Raw genomic sequence first — 14,978 nt, 5'->3', positions numbered from 1 at the left:
TCTAGAATAGAGAGTATAGAACTTTTGAACATTCCATCACAATAAAACCCCCCAGCAACCAGTCCTCTTCCTTGTTTTATGGCTGCTGCTCAATGAGTGCAATTTTATGTCCTTGTTTTTAACTCTTATAACTTTTTATTGCTGGAATTAATGTGCGCTCTTGGTGAGAGTTAAATCGAGTATGTCTAGTATTCTCTGTTAGAATGTTCTTATAGAATTGTTATGTTTTCCCTGCTCATGTACATTCTATTTTATATATTTAAATTTTTTTTTTTTTTGGAGCAGGAACGTTTTTTACAAAGGATTTCTTCGTGGGAAAAATTGTATTGCGAATTCCTTCATTTGTTTTGAACTAGCTACGGAGAAGTCTCTTGACAAATCTACTCATTGCTCATCGTGAGTACTTTCTTTGAGTGACTGTTTTTATTTGTGTTCAAGTTTTGGAGGACATACGTGTGAGATTTTATGCTCCTTTGTGTACGAATCCAGTTTTTTTTTGCGTGCTCAGTACAGCGTGAAAGTGACAATAAGCGTGTTTACAAGTGGCCAAACCTCGAAGCAGCCAGGGACTTGGCGGAATTAAACTTGTGGCACATTTACGATTTATCGAGCCTCAGTAGAATCGATTCTATGATGGTTAGTTGTTTTGTTGGGGGTGAAGTCTCAACAACATTTACCTTTTCTCACTAAATTGTGTGCTCGAGTGCCGTCACTAAATTGCTGCTCGAGCGCTGTCTCTAAACTGCTGAATAGATTAAATGAAAACAACAACCTACCTTGACCCAGGAGATTCTTGGCAACGCAGCGTCAGGGAGATTCTGCGTGTCACCGCGCTGTGCCTATTTTTCTCGCTCTTTGTTGCTAAGCGACACCCCATGCTGTTCAGAAGAATACATCGCGCTGTGCCTTGTTCAACTTCCTGGCAGCCATCTTGTTTATTTTGCTACACTGCATAATTTTTTTTCTCATTTGAAACGATCCCTGGATTTAAAGATTGTTTTTCAAATCAGTTCTGCTTGAACTCTTCAGGTACTGTTTTGAATCAGCCTTATTTCTTTCAAGCTTCTCCCTGGAACCTGTTTTGACATTGGTGACTATGTTTTTTTTCTTTAGTCTTTTATTTTGACTACTGTGCAACTTCATCATTACCATTGTGACGTCGGTTACCACTTCTCCTATTTAAGTTAATTTCTTTAACCATTTATTTCTTTTACTCACTCACTACTGAAAATATTGATTACTCTATGCTGTAAGTGTTAATCTATTTGAAACCTAACATGTCTAATATTGTTGCTCCTCCACACTTTTTACCAGCAGCTTGTGAGCCAAAAATGGAATGGGACTTATGGTATCCAATGTTTTTGGCGTATGTTGATGTTTTGGAAGAGGCTGGTTGCTCCCCTAAAAGAAAGTTGGCATTGTTGAAGAATTGTTTGGGGGGGGGAAGGTTTAAAGGAGTTAGCAAATCTACCTCCTATAGATGGTGCTGGTGACATTAATATTTTTGAGGTCACTGTCAAACAAATGAGCATTAGGTTTGGCAGAAAAATTAACACTGTCATGGAAAGATTTAAGTTTTACTCAAGGGCTCAGAAAGAGGATGAGTCTATTGAAAATGATGTAGCTGCTTTACGCACCTTAGCTAGTTCCTGTGCTTTTCAGACTATTCATTTTGAACAAGTTTTGAGGGACCAGATAATGATTAAGACTAAAAGCAAGAAAATTCAGGAACGTTTGTGGATTGGGACAGAATCTTCTCTTAGTGCGGTGTTGAATATCGCTTAAGGTATTGAACAATCAGACATTTTTGTAAGTGAAATCAGAGGACAGGTGGTTAAAAATAAAGAAATTATCCCTGAAGTAGCTATTGTAAAAGATTATTTCAATCCCAGGAAGCCTCCTATTGTTCCTTATAAGAAAGGGAGTTTTGGAAAGGAGAACAAACCATTTGTAAAGAAAACTCAAGTAGTTTGCTACAGGTGTGGTGGCTCTGTCCATGTAGGAAGTTACAAGGGGTGTCCCGCTTGGAACAAAATTTGCATTAAATGTAAAAAATCTGGTTATTTTAACAAAATGTGCAGATCTTTCCAGAAGGTAAACTTGATATTGTTTGAGGAAAATGAAGAGAATCAAGAACACATTTCAGAAATAAACAGTCTTTTGTGTGTTAGTGACACTAAGTGCAAAGGTTTTCCCAGTGATAAAATTCTGGTCAATGGGAAGGACATTTCTATGCTAATTGATTCTTGTGCTTGGTACAGCATCATTGGCAGGAATGTTTTTGATGAGTTTTGGAATACCACGAAACTTCTTCCACCCGATATACAACCTGTTGGTTACTCTGGTTACAAAATTAGTCTTGATGGTTTTATGTGGTCTGATCTTAAGTTCAAGGACAGAACAACTAGAGGGAAGGTTTATGTTGCGACTAAAGGGGCCTCAAATCTTGGTTGGCCTCATCAGCAAGAAATGGGCATCAAACTTGATACAAATGCTTCTCCTCCTGTTTATATTGTTTCTCCCGAGGATGATGAGTTTGTTAGTAAAATAAGAACTAAATTCCCTTTAATGTTCACAGATAATTTGGGAGAATTTGTTAACTTCAAGCATAAGATTGTCCTTAAGGAGGGTGCTGTTCCTATCCGACACAAAGAGTTAGGAATGTACCTTTAGCTTATTGTGAAAACTTGAAAGTAAGTATTTCTTATTTAGTATCCAAGAAAATAATTAAACCTGTAGAATCTTCTCCTTGGGTTTCGCCAGTGGTTTTATCGCTTAAGAGCAATGGCGAACTTCGTTTGTGTGTGGACCTCCGCAGCTTAAACAAGGAGATTTGGATTGACAGGCATCCTCTACCTCATATTCACGAACTTATTTCTACACTTTCTGGGGCTTGTGTGTTCTCCACGATAGATTTAGCCAGTGCCTGTCACCAGGTGCTTTTACATGATGAATCTAAGTTTCTGACAACCTTTATCACACCAGAGGGCATGTTTCAATATTGTCGCATGCCGTTTGGTTTAGCCAGTGCGGTATCTGTGTTCCAGAGACTTATGAAGGAGGTTCTAGAAGGTTGTGAGGGCGCAATCACCTTTCAAGATGACATCCTGATTTTTGGGAAAGATTTTGAACACCATGATAAGAACCTAGAGAAGGTACTACTACGAGTACAAGAGAAAGGGTTCTCTCTGAAGTTCTCTAAATGTAAATTCAGACGAAGCAGAGTGGAATATCTTGGCCATGAAATTTCATCGCAAGGTATTTATCCTAAGTTCAACCATATACAGAGTATTTCTAATGCTCCTGCTCCTCTGTCTAAAGAACAACTTGTATCATTTTTAGATCTCACAGAATTTTATGGTAAGTGTATCCTTTGAGATCTTTACTGAAGAAAAATGTGAAGTTTGTGTGGAACAATGAGCAAGAATCTGCTTTTAATTTACTTAAGAAAGAAATTATCAATGCCCCCTTCTTGAGACCTTTTGAAGTTGGCAATGATTGTATTGTGTCTGTGGACGCCAGTAATGTTGGTTTAGGGTCTGTTTTGATTCAAAGGAATTCAGGTGAGGAATATGTTGTTTCCTATGCATCAAGAACTTTACGGGGTACTGAATACAATTATTCCACCATTGAAAAGGAACTGTTGGCGTGCACTTGGGCTGTTCAACACTTTCGGCAGTTCTTGTGGGGTACAAAATTTTGTTTGAGAACTGATCATAAGCCCTTAATCAATATGTTAGCTGCTGGTGGTGGAAGAACTTTGACTGCTCTTTTGGCACGATTGGCTGCAGAATTGCAAGCGTTTCAGTGCGAAGTTGAATATGTCCCTGGACGTTTAAATGTGCATGCTGATTGCATGTCTCGTTTGCCGTTGTCAGATTCTTCTGACATTTCTTTTGTTGGTTCCGATATGGATGTCGTTTTTTCTATTGAAGATGTTAACGGTGAGGCATCCAGAGCCTGTTCTGGAGTTATTTCTGAAACTTAATGGAAAGCGGCCATGTGTGAGGACCGTATCTTGTCTGATATTGTTAAGTTTATGCAATTAGGTTGGCCTGAGGAGCGGAAGTTATCAGGTGATTTGTCTACGTTCTGGAAAGTGAAATATGAATTAATGTTTGATCAAGGTTTTTTAACTCGTGGTGATAAAATAGTTCCTCCTTTAAATATGAGAGAAAAAATTGTTTCCATGGCTCATGAGGGGCATTTGGGTATGTTTAAACTGTTTCCTACAATAAACTCATCTTTTCATGCTGAACCATCTTTTGTGATTACTTCAGTATGCTACCTATTGGGTGAATGCAGTTACGCTATCTGCTATCTGTGTGCTCTTTAATCCTTTTATAGTCTGTCGACTTTTATTTCTCTTTCTTTGGCTCCGGAGCGTTGGCTGATCTATACATTCCCTCGTTTTTCTCACTGTGATTCTCTTTTACCCTTCTCTTTGGAGGTTTTCCATCTACGGGGCCTAGTTTTTTTTGGCTCACAGACTAACCAAGGATTTTTTCATTAGAAAAGCCTCATGAAGCCGTTGCCATGGTTACAGCCCTGTGAGCGCATGCTTCTTCTCACCTCATGCGGCGTTCAGTCTGTGCATTGTGACGAGACCGCTGTTGCCTGGCGTTCCAGGGATTGCAGTGAGGTTTTTCCTCCTCAGAGTCTTGTGCGTCTGACGTCGCTTGTAAGCGAATGTGGGCACGAGCCTCTAGACCGCTGGCAAAGCTATTGTCTATTTCCCCTTTGTGGTGCAGCGCTGTTTCCGTAGCAGCAGTTCAATTCAGAACGTTCATGTTCTGACAAGAGTTTCTCGCCTCAAATTTTCTGACAGTGGGGAAACGTGCATCACTTCTCTTCGAGGCTCTGAGTTAGTTAGTGGAAACTTGTCACTTTCAGTAGTTTTCGTTTGACCCAATTTTGATATATATTCCAGTTTTTTTGCTATTTTCAAGGTGTTGCCTTTATATTTATATAATTTCTGCCAGATATATATATTTATTTTGTGGATTCAAACCCAATATATCGTGATTGTACCTTTTCAAAGCGTGTTAATATATATATATATAACTTCAAGTTGTGCCTTTTGAAGGCTTATTAGTGTATATATATATATATATATTTAGTGTAAAATGTAGAGGGGTGAAGGATCCTTGGAGGATGAGTTAAATAGGACCATTGAGGAAATCAATTGTTGGCTTCAAAAACATCCAGGACGGATAAGGATCGGTTTTGGTCTGCGCCAGAGACTGCACATGGTTCAGCTAAGAAAGCCTCTTGGAAGAGAAAGCATGTGACTACCAGTATTCCACTGGGTATAAAGAAAAGACCTACCTTGGTAGAGCATTTCTGCTGTGTTGACAGGAAAGAGGAAGATGCCACGGGCATCAAAGATGGGCAGGCGACCTGCCCGCATGATGATGTGTCAAAGAGAGTGCACAGACACAAAGCGGTGATTTGTGACAAATCCTCTGGTAGTGCGGAGGTAGACCGTAGTTCTTCATACGACTTTGATTCGGAGGATGATATGTCATACAATAAAAAGCTGCCGAAGGAAGGCACGTTGAACAAGGATAGTGGTTCTCTTTTAGACCCCCTGGGTCAGAACATGTTCGACCCTTTACTGAGTAAGCACTCTTTCTCACCAGAATAGTCTCCTTCGGATCACGTGGGTGAATATATTCAACATTGGATCTAAAGGGAGATACCTAAAGAGGTGCTTGTAAGACTGAGGTCCGAGTGTCCACAGCCCACTATTGATAATAAAGTGTTGGTGACTCCAGAACTTGATTCGATATCATCGCCTTTATTGCAAAAGGACGTCGCAACGCTAGAAAGGGTATTGATAGGGGTCTAAAATCCTGTAAGAACAGGTTGTTGGATGTAGTTGGCCCACTGACTAAGATTTTCGACATGGCTGAGGAGGATTATGTGTTCAAGATCAAGAACATTATTGACTTGGAAGAATTACGTCAGTGGGTCCAGAGAGCCTTTTGTCTGTTAGGTAACACTAATACTGTACTCTCTATTGAAAGAAGGAAGAGTATGTTACTCAAAATAGATCTGAAATTAGTGGATTTGGCATCTAAAGAGGAAGGGCCTTCGGCAATGGTCTACATTTTCGAGATGCTTTTATTAAGGACCTTTTTTAGGTATGTGGGGGCCTTTAGCTCACTACATAAGTCTCAAAGAGAGATAAAAATAAGTATTCAATGATTGTGTTTTTGGGTTGGCCGGGAGACCACAGAGCTGGTTCCCCAGCTGAGGCCAAGACATCACCAAAGGCTCCTTTTCGCGTGGTTACTGAGGGTACCAGGGCCAACAGTCATTCCACTGTGGCAGTTTTACCCCCAGTGGCAAAGAGCGAAGGGGCTGATAATCAGATTTTTAAATTGTTGTTTAAAACTGAATATTTGGAAATTATATTGATATATTTAAATTACTCTATAATGTAATACAAATTTAATTTAAAGAGTTAATGTGCTGTACATTTTTTTTATTAGTTCCAGGGTAACATTTATTATTGTGAACTATTGTACATTTTTATTTTGAATCAAAATATTTTCTACTCTTTTATATTATTGCCTATACTATCCTATAAAGGTATATCTGCCCTGGTGGTTGTGATTTCCATTAATAAGTGGAGCTGATTAAATTTTTTATTATCTGAATAAGGCGTATCTAACCCAGAGTAAAATTTCTCGGAGCTTCGATGCGCTGTGACCTCGATTTGGAGATTAAGGAACAGAGATACTTCATATGGTGTGGTCCAGGCCCTTATTATTGGATTTTTGGAGGGAAATAGTGACTTGTGTTAATGAGGTGACCCAGAGATCGATAAAAAGTATAAAACGCAATACTACTACAGGGATCATAGATCTGGCTCTGGTCCTAGCTAGGCATGAGATTACGATGCACTGAAAAGATACTATGGGCCCTAGGTTTGAGAAACAGGGAGAGGAATTGATCCAGTGGGTTGGATACGGGAGTGCAGCATTGCTCAGAGAAGTGAGGAAATGTAGGGGATCAAAGGAGAGGGCTTGATTTTGGGATTATTTCCTGGACTGTTTTACGGAACCTGACATGGATGATACATCTGGTGAGGGCAGCACGTAGCAGCAATTCTTGAACATACGTACCTTGGGGTGGGAGGTGCACTGATGGTACATCACTTTATTCTTTTTCCTGTCCCCGGACTTAACAGATTTCTGTGATTTTTTAATTAACAAGGTTGGGACCCAGGGGTATAGGGAGATGGAGTTACTGTTTAATCCTAGTATGGTTATTTTTTTTGATAAACATTAATTTCTATGTGACAACTTGTTTTTACATATTTATATCCTGCCAAACTAATTTTGGTTATGTTTGCAATATTTGAAATGCCAATAGAATTCTGTTTAAAAAAATAGGTGGACAATTACAATTTCTACCTTCATACTTGTAAATTCAGTTATAGGAGGCTCCACCCCTTCATCAGAAATGGTGAATAGCAAAAAAGTGCAGTTACACCTAGGTATAGGAATAGATCCATGTGTGAAAAGATTTACACATGTAAATTTACCTTTGTGAAATCGGTCTCTAAAGTTCTTTAATGGCACAAAAGCCTATACTGTTTTGAAAGTTTAGAACTATTGATGGTTGCTCCTTCTCTCAACAAGGTGCACTTTAAAAAAAATCTCAGGTGTAATCTTACACAAATCACTGTTGGTATGTAATTATTGAACCTCTACAAATTCATCTTTGTTAAATAAGCTTTGACGAAACTAACTGCACACTCCATCAAGGAAGCACAAACTGAAGCTCACTTTCTTAACCACTCTTTGTCTTAAGTTGAGGAATCAATATACACATTTATTTCCTTGTCTTGTTTCAGTCCAACCATAAATATGCATTAGGCCACATAATTGCTCTTTTTAAGAGGCAAAGGGTTGATGAATTCTATAAATGAACTTACCTGCGAATATGACCACCACTAAGAGCCATCCTTTCACGTTCATCAACAATGCGGGCTGGCTGGTTGCCTATAACACCATCTTGATTAGTTCCCCAGGCCTTTTTGCCAGTATCACCTGATATAAGCCTGTGCAGAAAAAGAGTGTGAGTGACAAACACCAAGTCCAAGTAAAGAATCAAAATTATTCTCCTCAAACTAAACTAAGGACTGCATGAGGTAAAAGCATCTTGAACACTGGTTTTCTTCATACCATAGTACTGTTATGGATCAATCTGCTCAGTCAGCCGGCCAATCACTTATTTTTGAGATTGTATGAGATTGTATGTGACCGACAGGTTGCAGATTTGAATCCTGGCAGAATGGAAATAGCCTTTCATTGTTCACTTAAAGGATCACTAGTTGTAATTGATAATAATAGTAAAGCACTTAGAATGAAAGTGGCGCATATATAATAACATTATTATAAATCTCAAGCAAATTCTGAACTTATTGGTAGTAATAATCTATTAAACTAGAAGCTACAGTATGTAGTGTTTAGAAAGCCATTATATTGCTAATCAAAAAACACATCAAAAACATTTAAATTACAATTTTACATTTTAACACAAGACACAAATACACACAGGCAGACAGCCATGCAACACAACGGTAGTTTAGTGTGTACATCACATCACATGTATGAACTGCTTTGGGGACACATGGAGTGCATTGTTAATAGAAATTAAATGTAAGATCCCCCTTTAACATTTAGCATTTCAAATTTCAAAGCCAAAGCCAAAAAGTCTGTAGTTCCCTTATAGTGTGCAAGCATATTTTGGCTGGCTGGAAGTAATGCATTCAAATTTCCAAATAATACAGTAGTACATTCAAATTGTGACAATGAATCAAGAACTGATGTACAGACCGTTATCAACAAATACACTAGGTAAAACAGGCGTGGGTGTGATGAATGCAAGGGACATAACAAGACAAAACTAGCCAACTAATGAAAGAAAGCAATAGGCACCCTATGCACCATTTGCATGCTCCAGCTACAGATATGAGTAGAAAGGAAGCATTCTTGCTAAAATCAATTGTTAAATTGACCTGTTGACTAAGAAATGCACCATCCAAAATAGTCGTCATATGTAGCTATCTCCACATTACAAGGGATTCTTAACTTCGGAATTTGATGTAACTATGAGCTGCTGGAAATTATTTCTTCTTCAAATGAAGAAGGACTTTCCATGCAGGGAATATTAACTTTCCACCATGTGTGCAATGGTGGTATTATGTGGTTAGTGGTATTAGTGGTATTCTGAAACTCAGAATTCATTGATGTGAGAAACACATTATTTGCTCTTTCTACAGGAAGTAGATGAGTGGACATATTTGCTACAGATTACAGCCCTATTTGCAAACAGGACCAGGATCGCAGATTAAGGCAAAACAGAAACGTTCCCATTCACCTATAGCTGACCAGGAGCCTCTTTCAATATTCTCAATCTCTGCAATTAATGTGGTGGTCAGGAGTTACTGTTATTAATAATGTTTAGTTAACTTAGGTATTCAACCACCGAAACATTTAATGCATTCACCAGCATTTAGCGGGATCCTTTGTCTGGTTTTGCACATGATGCTAATAAAATATTCCCAACTTTCTACTAATCTTTCATTAAGAAGGTTTTGACAGACTTATATTGCATGTGAATTGCTGTGAATTTCTAAAAAAAAAAAAAAGTATGTTATTCTGCTATTTAATTTTTAGAATGTAGAGCCTGCAGCTATGGACTCGTATGCATGCAGAAACAAATTTCTTTAACTAACTAGCCAATCATAAATTAAATGCTGCTGCCATTAAATGCATTTAATGATTAGTTAATTGACTTACAAAACTAAGGTTATATCTACATTTAGATTAAACATTTCAGATTTGTGTAGCTTTTTTGGTCTTTGTTGTACATCAAAGAAATTTGAACCAGACTTTACTGATTTAAAAAAAATCAAATCAATAACTGTCACTTGTACATGTAATTCATGAGTAAACCAATTACATGTGATAATATTAAACAGGCTCAAACCAAGTTTTTTGTGCAATTCGTTTGCAAGAAATTCACATTTAAACATTCCTAATGGAATGATGTTCCCCATTTTAAGCAAAATATAGCTTAGATTGTCATAGTGTGGCAGGTTTACAAATGGCTCCTCGCAATTTTCAAAGCCTAAAGTATATTAAATATTTAGCTAATCATCTGCTTACTTACAAAATAAATAGATATGTAATTTTCTTGTCTTGTTCCAAGTATAATTTGAAAGGCTACATGTTTAGAAATCAAACACTTATTAAAAGTGCTTTAAAACCAAAAATATTAAAATCCTGCTGACAAGCGTTAATGGTGCCTACTGCAGCACCCAGTAACTTTTATTTTAGATACTAAAAAACCTACACACTGAAAAATGTTGAAATATTGATTCACAGGTGTGCCATTGTTATGCATTTCACACGCCTTATTTTAATAAAACTATTTCTAGCTAATTTTTCTAGTCTAGGGGACAATGTTATGGAGCAAGTATTGATCTCTCTCCATGCCACATGCTCATAGTGTCAGCATGCTTACTAGGGATGAGTTTCACAAGGCTTGGATGGTGGCCTTGGTGCTCAAATACTCAGGCAGGCAGGAAGCACCTACTTGTTACATGGGCAGGGACAAAGACCACAGAACTGTCCTAGATCCGTCAAGTTCTTTTCTGCTTCTTTCATGTCCTGATTGATTTGGTCCATTCCACTTTCGATGTGGTCCAGTTGTTCTGATTAAACACAAGTATTTTATCGCCACAGATTGAAGCAGATGGAAAAGGACAAAGAAGAAAGACAACTTCAGACATTCACTGTGACAAGAACTGGACACCACAGAGCCGAGTCGGCACCCAGTACCTACTTGTTACAAGGACATTTGAAAAGACCACAGCATTTCCCTAAATCTTTTAAATTTTTCTCGGCCTCCTTCATGTCTTGGTTGATATGGTTCATGCCATCTTCAGCACGATCGAGTTGTTCTGGTCAGGACAAAGGGATGACAGTGTGGAATGAATTTCGATTGTTTAAAAAAAAAATGAAAATGACTGTGGTAATTTAAACTATATACAGACATTTCAATGCATTTTCTTTAGATGCATTGCTGTTGTGAGGCATCCGCTTTGAATGGGAATGTAAATGCTCTTCCTTTCAAATGTTAGTGAACTAAAAACAAAAAAGATGTGTAACATTTTGTTACCATAGAACGGTGAGATGATGCATAAAAGCTTTTAACCACAATTTATTACATTGTATTAGTTCATAAACAAAACTATGAACAAGGCAGCATATTGAAGAATTCTCCATATTGTTTGATCTACTGATACCATAGAGATTGAATACTGTGGGGTAGGAAAGATCAAGCAATATTTAAATATGTATTCAAATATCAATATTATCATTCAGCTTGAGCGAAACCAACAGCTCAAATGTATAGCATGACATCTGTCAAATCCAGACTGAGCAAAGTTGTCACAATAAAGTCTATAAGCAACATATCCCTTCATTAAAAATGATTGAAAGTTACAATGAAATGCAAAATGGCTTTCTGGAGTTTAACACGATTACGATATGTGGCAAAATGCGGGGATACAGATATTATAGTTACAATTCTTTTCTCCTTTTATGGTATTTTTTTAACAAGACATTTGAAATGTTGCTATAACATATATAAAATGAAGTAAAATGAAGATTTTGAGGTTACTAGCCTTTGTTAACTGTACATAGTTTACAACCCAATTATAATTTTTATCATTTTGTGTTTGTACTGTTTCAGGAACCACTTTGGGACTGTAGATCTGTATAATGTGGAAGTCGGTTCACATGCAGCTTGCTGGCCGAAGGTAAGGATTACAGTTGATGCTGATCTTCAGGGTCTTTGGCTTCTATTAAAATGATTGGTATTCCTATGCCAAGCAGCATTCTCTAGACACACAGGTATACCATAACATAACTAGTATTTGTAAAGCTCATGTTTACCCAAGAGATATCTTGGCACTGAATAACAGATGTTTATTGTTACCCAACTCAATGGAACTAATTTAATCAACCTTAGAATGATAAAAGGCTGAGTGGACAAGCCGGGATTTGAACATGTGACCGTGCGGTCGAACACAGGCCCCTACAGTGGGCACACTAAGCCACCAGACCCACCCCATGTGCATGCCAGTGGGGAGAGGAGCACTGTCAATGGAGTAGATTTGTCTCTTAAATATGCATACTTAATGATTGTGTAAATGAAAGCCTGATCATTCTTGCTTCAAAACTTTGTGCTTTGAGCACAGAGTAAAAGGATGTGATCTAGTGTTTTAACATAGGATATTTAAATTCAAATTCCTTGTTCATCCTTTTGCAAAAATTTGGACTAATGAAAAGAAATTCTCGCCCTTTACATTCCTGTACATTGAAGTGAGTAAATAATCGGGAGTACCATTCACTACATTTGTATGTTTTATATTAACCACTAAAAACGTACTCTGTTGACCATGAGCTACAATAATGGATGTTGCCTAGAAAGTGGTTCTCTGAACAAAAAGCAGCCCAGGTATAAATGCCTTTCTGGTCATCCCCACATATCACCAAGCTAACAACCCAAAGCTCTTGAAGGGAAATTACAATATTCTCACTCACTGGAAAAACTACAACAGTGAATTTTACAGAAATAACGGACTTTCACAGCAATTCATATTGTGCCACTATTCTTCAAAACACTATTCGTCATAAACAGTGTACCCATGTTTGTGTCAATAATAATAATATTGTGAACTCCATATCAAACACTAGTTTCAACAGCACACAAATAGGCACATATTATTTGAACCTAAAGAGGAGCAGTGCTTATCTAATAGTGAAAGCTGGCTTTCTTCAGGGTTCCGCGAAAAAACTTTGAAAATGGCAGCACAATAATCTGTTCCATTTTTCAGTACAATTTAGTTAAACAGTGACAAAAGTTATACATGTCATGAGCAGTTGAAGACATTTGGGTATCAGTTGTTTGTAGTATTATTTTTAATTCGTACTTTTCATTTCCTTTAATTTCCCCTATGTGCCTCCTTCCAAATACATTTTCTGTCTTACGTTTTCAAACAGAATATAATTGAAAAGAAAGGTGTGGAAACATTAAAACATTACATAGATTTTACAATCTCAGGCTGTGGAAAGCCGATGTAAACAAATTGTACAAGAACAAACAGTAGTGATACTGCTCAGGTTACAGGTTGAGACAAATTCTAAAAATACAACCGCCAGAGCCGTCATATTCCATTAGTAAAAATGACATGTAAATATTTATCACTATGGACTTTAAAACACCTTCGCACATGTCATGACATAGCAACTGCTGCAGCAAACACTCTCTGGCACTAAGGACAGAGCATCAGCAATATGTCACTTGAACATAACATAAAATAACACTCAGATACAGTCATATTATCCACAAAAAAGAAGTATGTCCTTGCCACACATACACTCATTTTCCTATCGAATACATACTCTTCTTTTGGGATAAATACATTAAATTCTCACAAACAAAAGCTCAGAATTTTAATAAAACACTATCTTTATCCCAGTTAGGCTGTTTCCTATTTAGTTTGTCCTAAAACAGCACCTTGCAATATACAGTAAGTGCTCGTATGGACTACTGGTACAAATGGGCAGGTTCTGCTTTACCTGCTAATGTATCACCGCCACATGCTAGAAATGTCCAGGAATGCCTAGAGAATGCCTGGAATTAGGGATGGCTACAATTATGTCAACATGACCACAGTATGCCAAGGATGAGCATCACTTTAGGATGGTAAGCAGCATGCCACGAATGGGTGTCATAATATAAATTATGTCTGCAGTAGGCAATATATAGCAACCATTTTGACTGGTGTTCGCACAATCATGTCGAAGATGCCCATAATATTCCACAAATTCCTGTCAATATGTCAAGGTTATCAGTATTCTAGGATCTTGCTGTATGATGCTCACAGTATGCCAAACCAAGGTCCAGGATGGCCATGCAAAAGATACCCATGACATGTTAGGACTAACCAAAATTGCCATGGCCTCAATTATGCCACAGATAGACTCTATAGTGCAAATAGTGCTCAAAACATTTCAAAGACGGACAATGTTAAACCAAAGGCCAATTGACCCTGCCGTTCCTTTGTCAGTTGAGTGTTCCACTTGCTGAGCCAGTGACTCAATCATTAGAGAAAACACTGGCTGCGGAATGCGGTAACCGTAGTCATTGCTTCTTTTGTAAGTGGGATACCGCTGCAGGAATGTGGACTCTATGAGTGTCATGGCAGCAGCAAGCATGCTCTGCAGTGGCTCTATCAGACTGACAAAGATCCACGGACAAGTATGGCTAACATCAGATGCTTTCTGCAAGCCTTTCCAGACTAGAGCAAGTCAGGTAGGCACACACCAGTGTTTCCCTAGCATCTGTGAAGATCCTGGAATGTGGAAGAAGATAAGGGAGATGGAAGATCAGCTCCTACTCAACCTCAACATCCTGTCAACGTGTGACTCTCTGATTCTATTTCATGAGGTACAAGCACTTATTCCTAATCAACAGAAACAGGAGGAAACCTCAAAATCTGAATGAAAACCACAAAACTGTGAAATAACCAATAGATCCTTTCTTTTATCAAATTTGCAACCAGCGTCATAATTATTGTTAGGCCACACTCATTTTATCAGTGTGAACTGCATGTAGGTAAATTGCTGCCCTCATTTATAGAAACATTAAAGGCAAAGTCAAGAATACAAATCTAAGCCCACAATTGAGGTCCCAAACACGGCGCACCAAATTTATAAAGGCTTGGAGATTTAGCATTCGGGCTAGCTAATAGGATCCTTCTAGAGTTGAGTAATATTTTACAGCAAATATGCTTACTATAAAATAGTCCATTATTTGTACCATGTTAGGAATATTTTTGGGGCTAACTGACTGGCAAATGCCAGGCAAGATAAGATATTTTTGGG

At 37.9% G+C, this 14,978-nt stretch overlaps 1 protein-coding gene across 1 annotated transcript in view; it reads right to left on the bottom strand.

Moving 5' to 3' along the window:
* Window positions 1–14,978, bottom strand: part of LOC147709106 (synaptosomal-associated protein 25-like) — a 301,468-nt gene that overhangs the window by 66,370 nt on the left and 220,120 nt on the right. Inside the window, exons 5-6 of the mRNA XM_086927712.1 lie at window positions 10,618–10,735; window positions 7,949–8,074 (exon numbers count right to left, since the gene is read on the bottom strand). Of these exons, the coding sequence (XP_086783838.1) occupies window positions 7,949–8,074; window positions 10,618–10,735 (244 nt within the window). The remainder of the gene's footprint in view (window positions 1–7,948; window positions 8,075–10,617; window positions 10,736–14,978) is intronic.

Source organism: Lissotriton vulgaris, chromosome 6 (assembly GCF_964263255.1).
Source record: "Lissotriton vulgaris chromosome 6, aLisVul1.2, whole genome shotgun sequence".
Taxonomy (NCBI): Eukaryota; Metazoa; Chordata; class Amphibia; order Caudata; family Salamandridae; genus Lissotriton; species Lissotriton vulgaris.
This window is presented reverse-complemented; position numbering and strand designations above follow the sequence as displayed.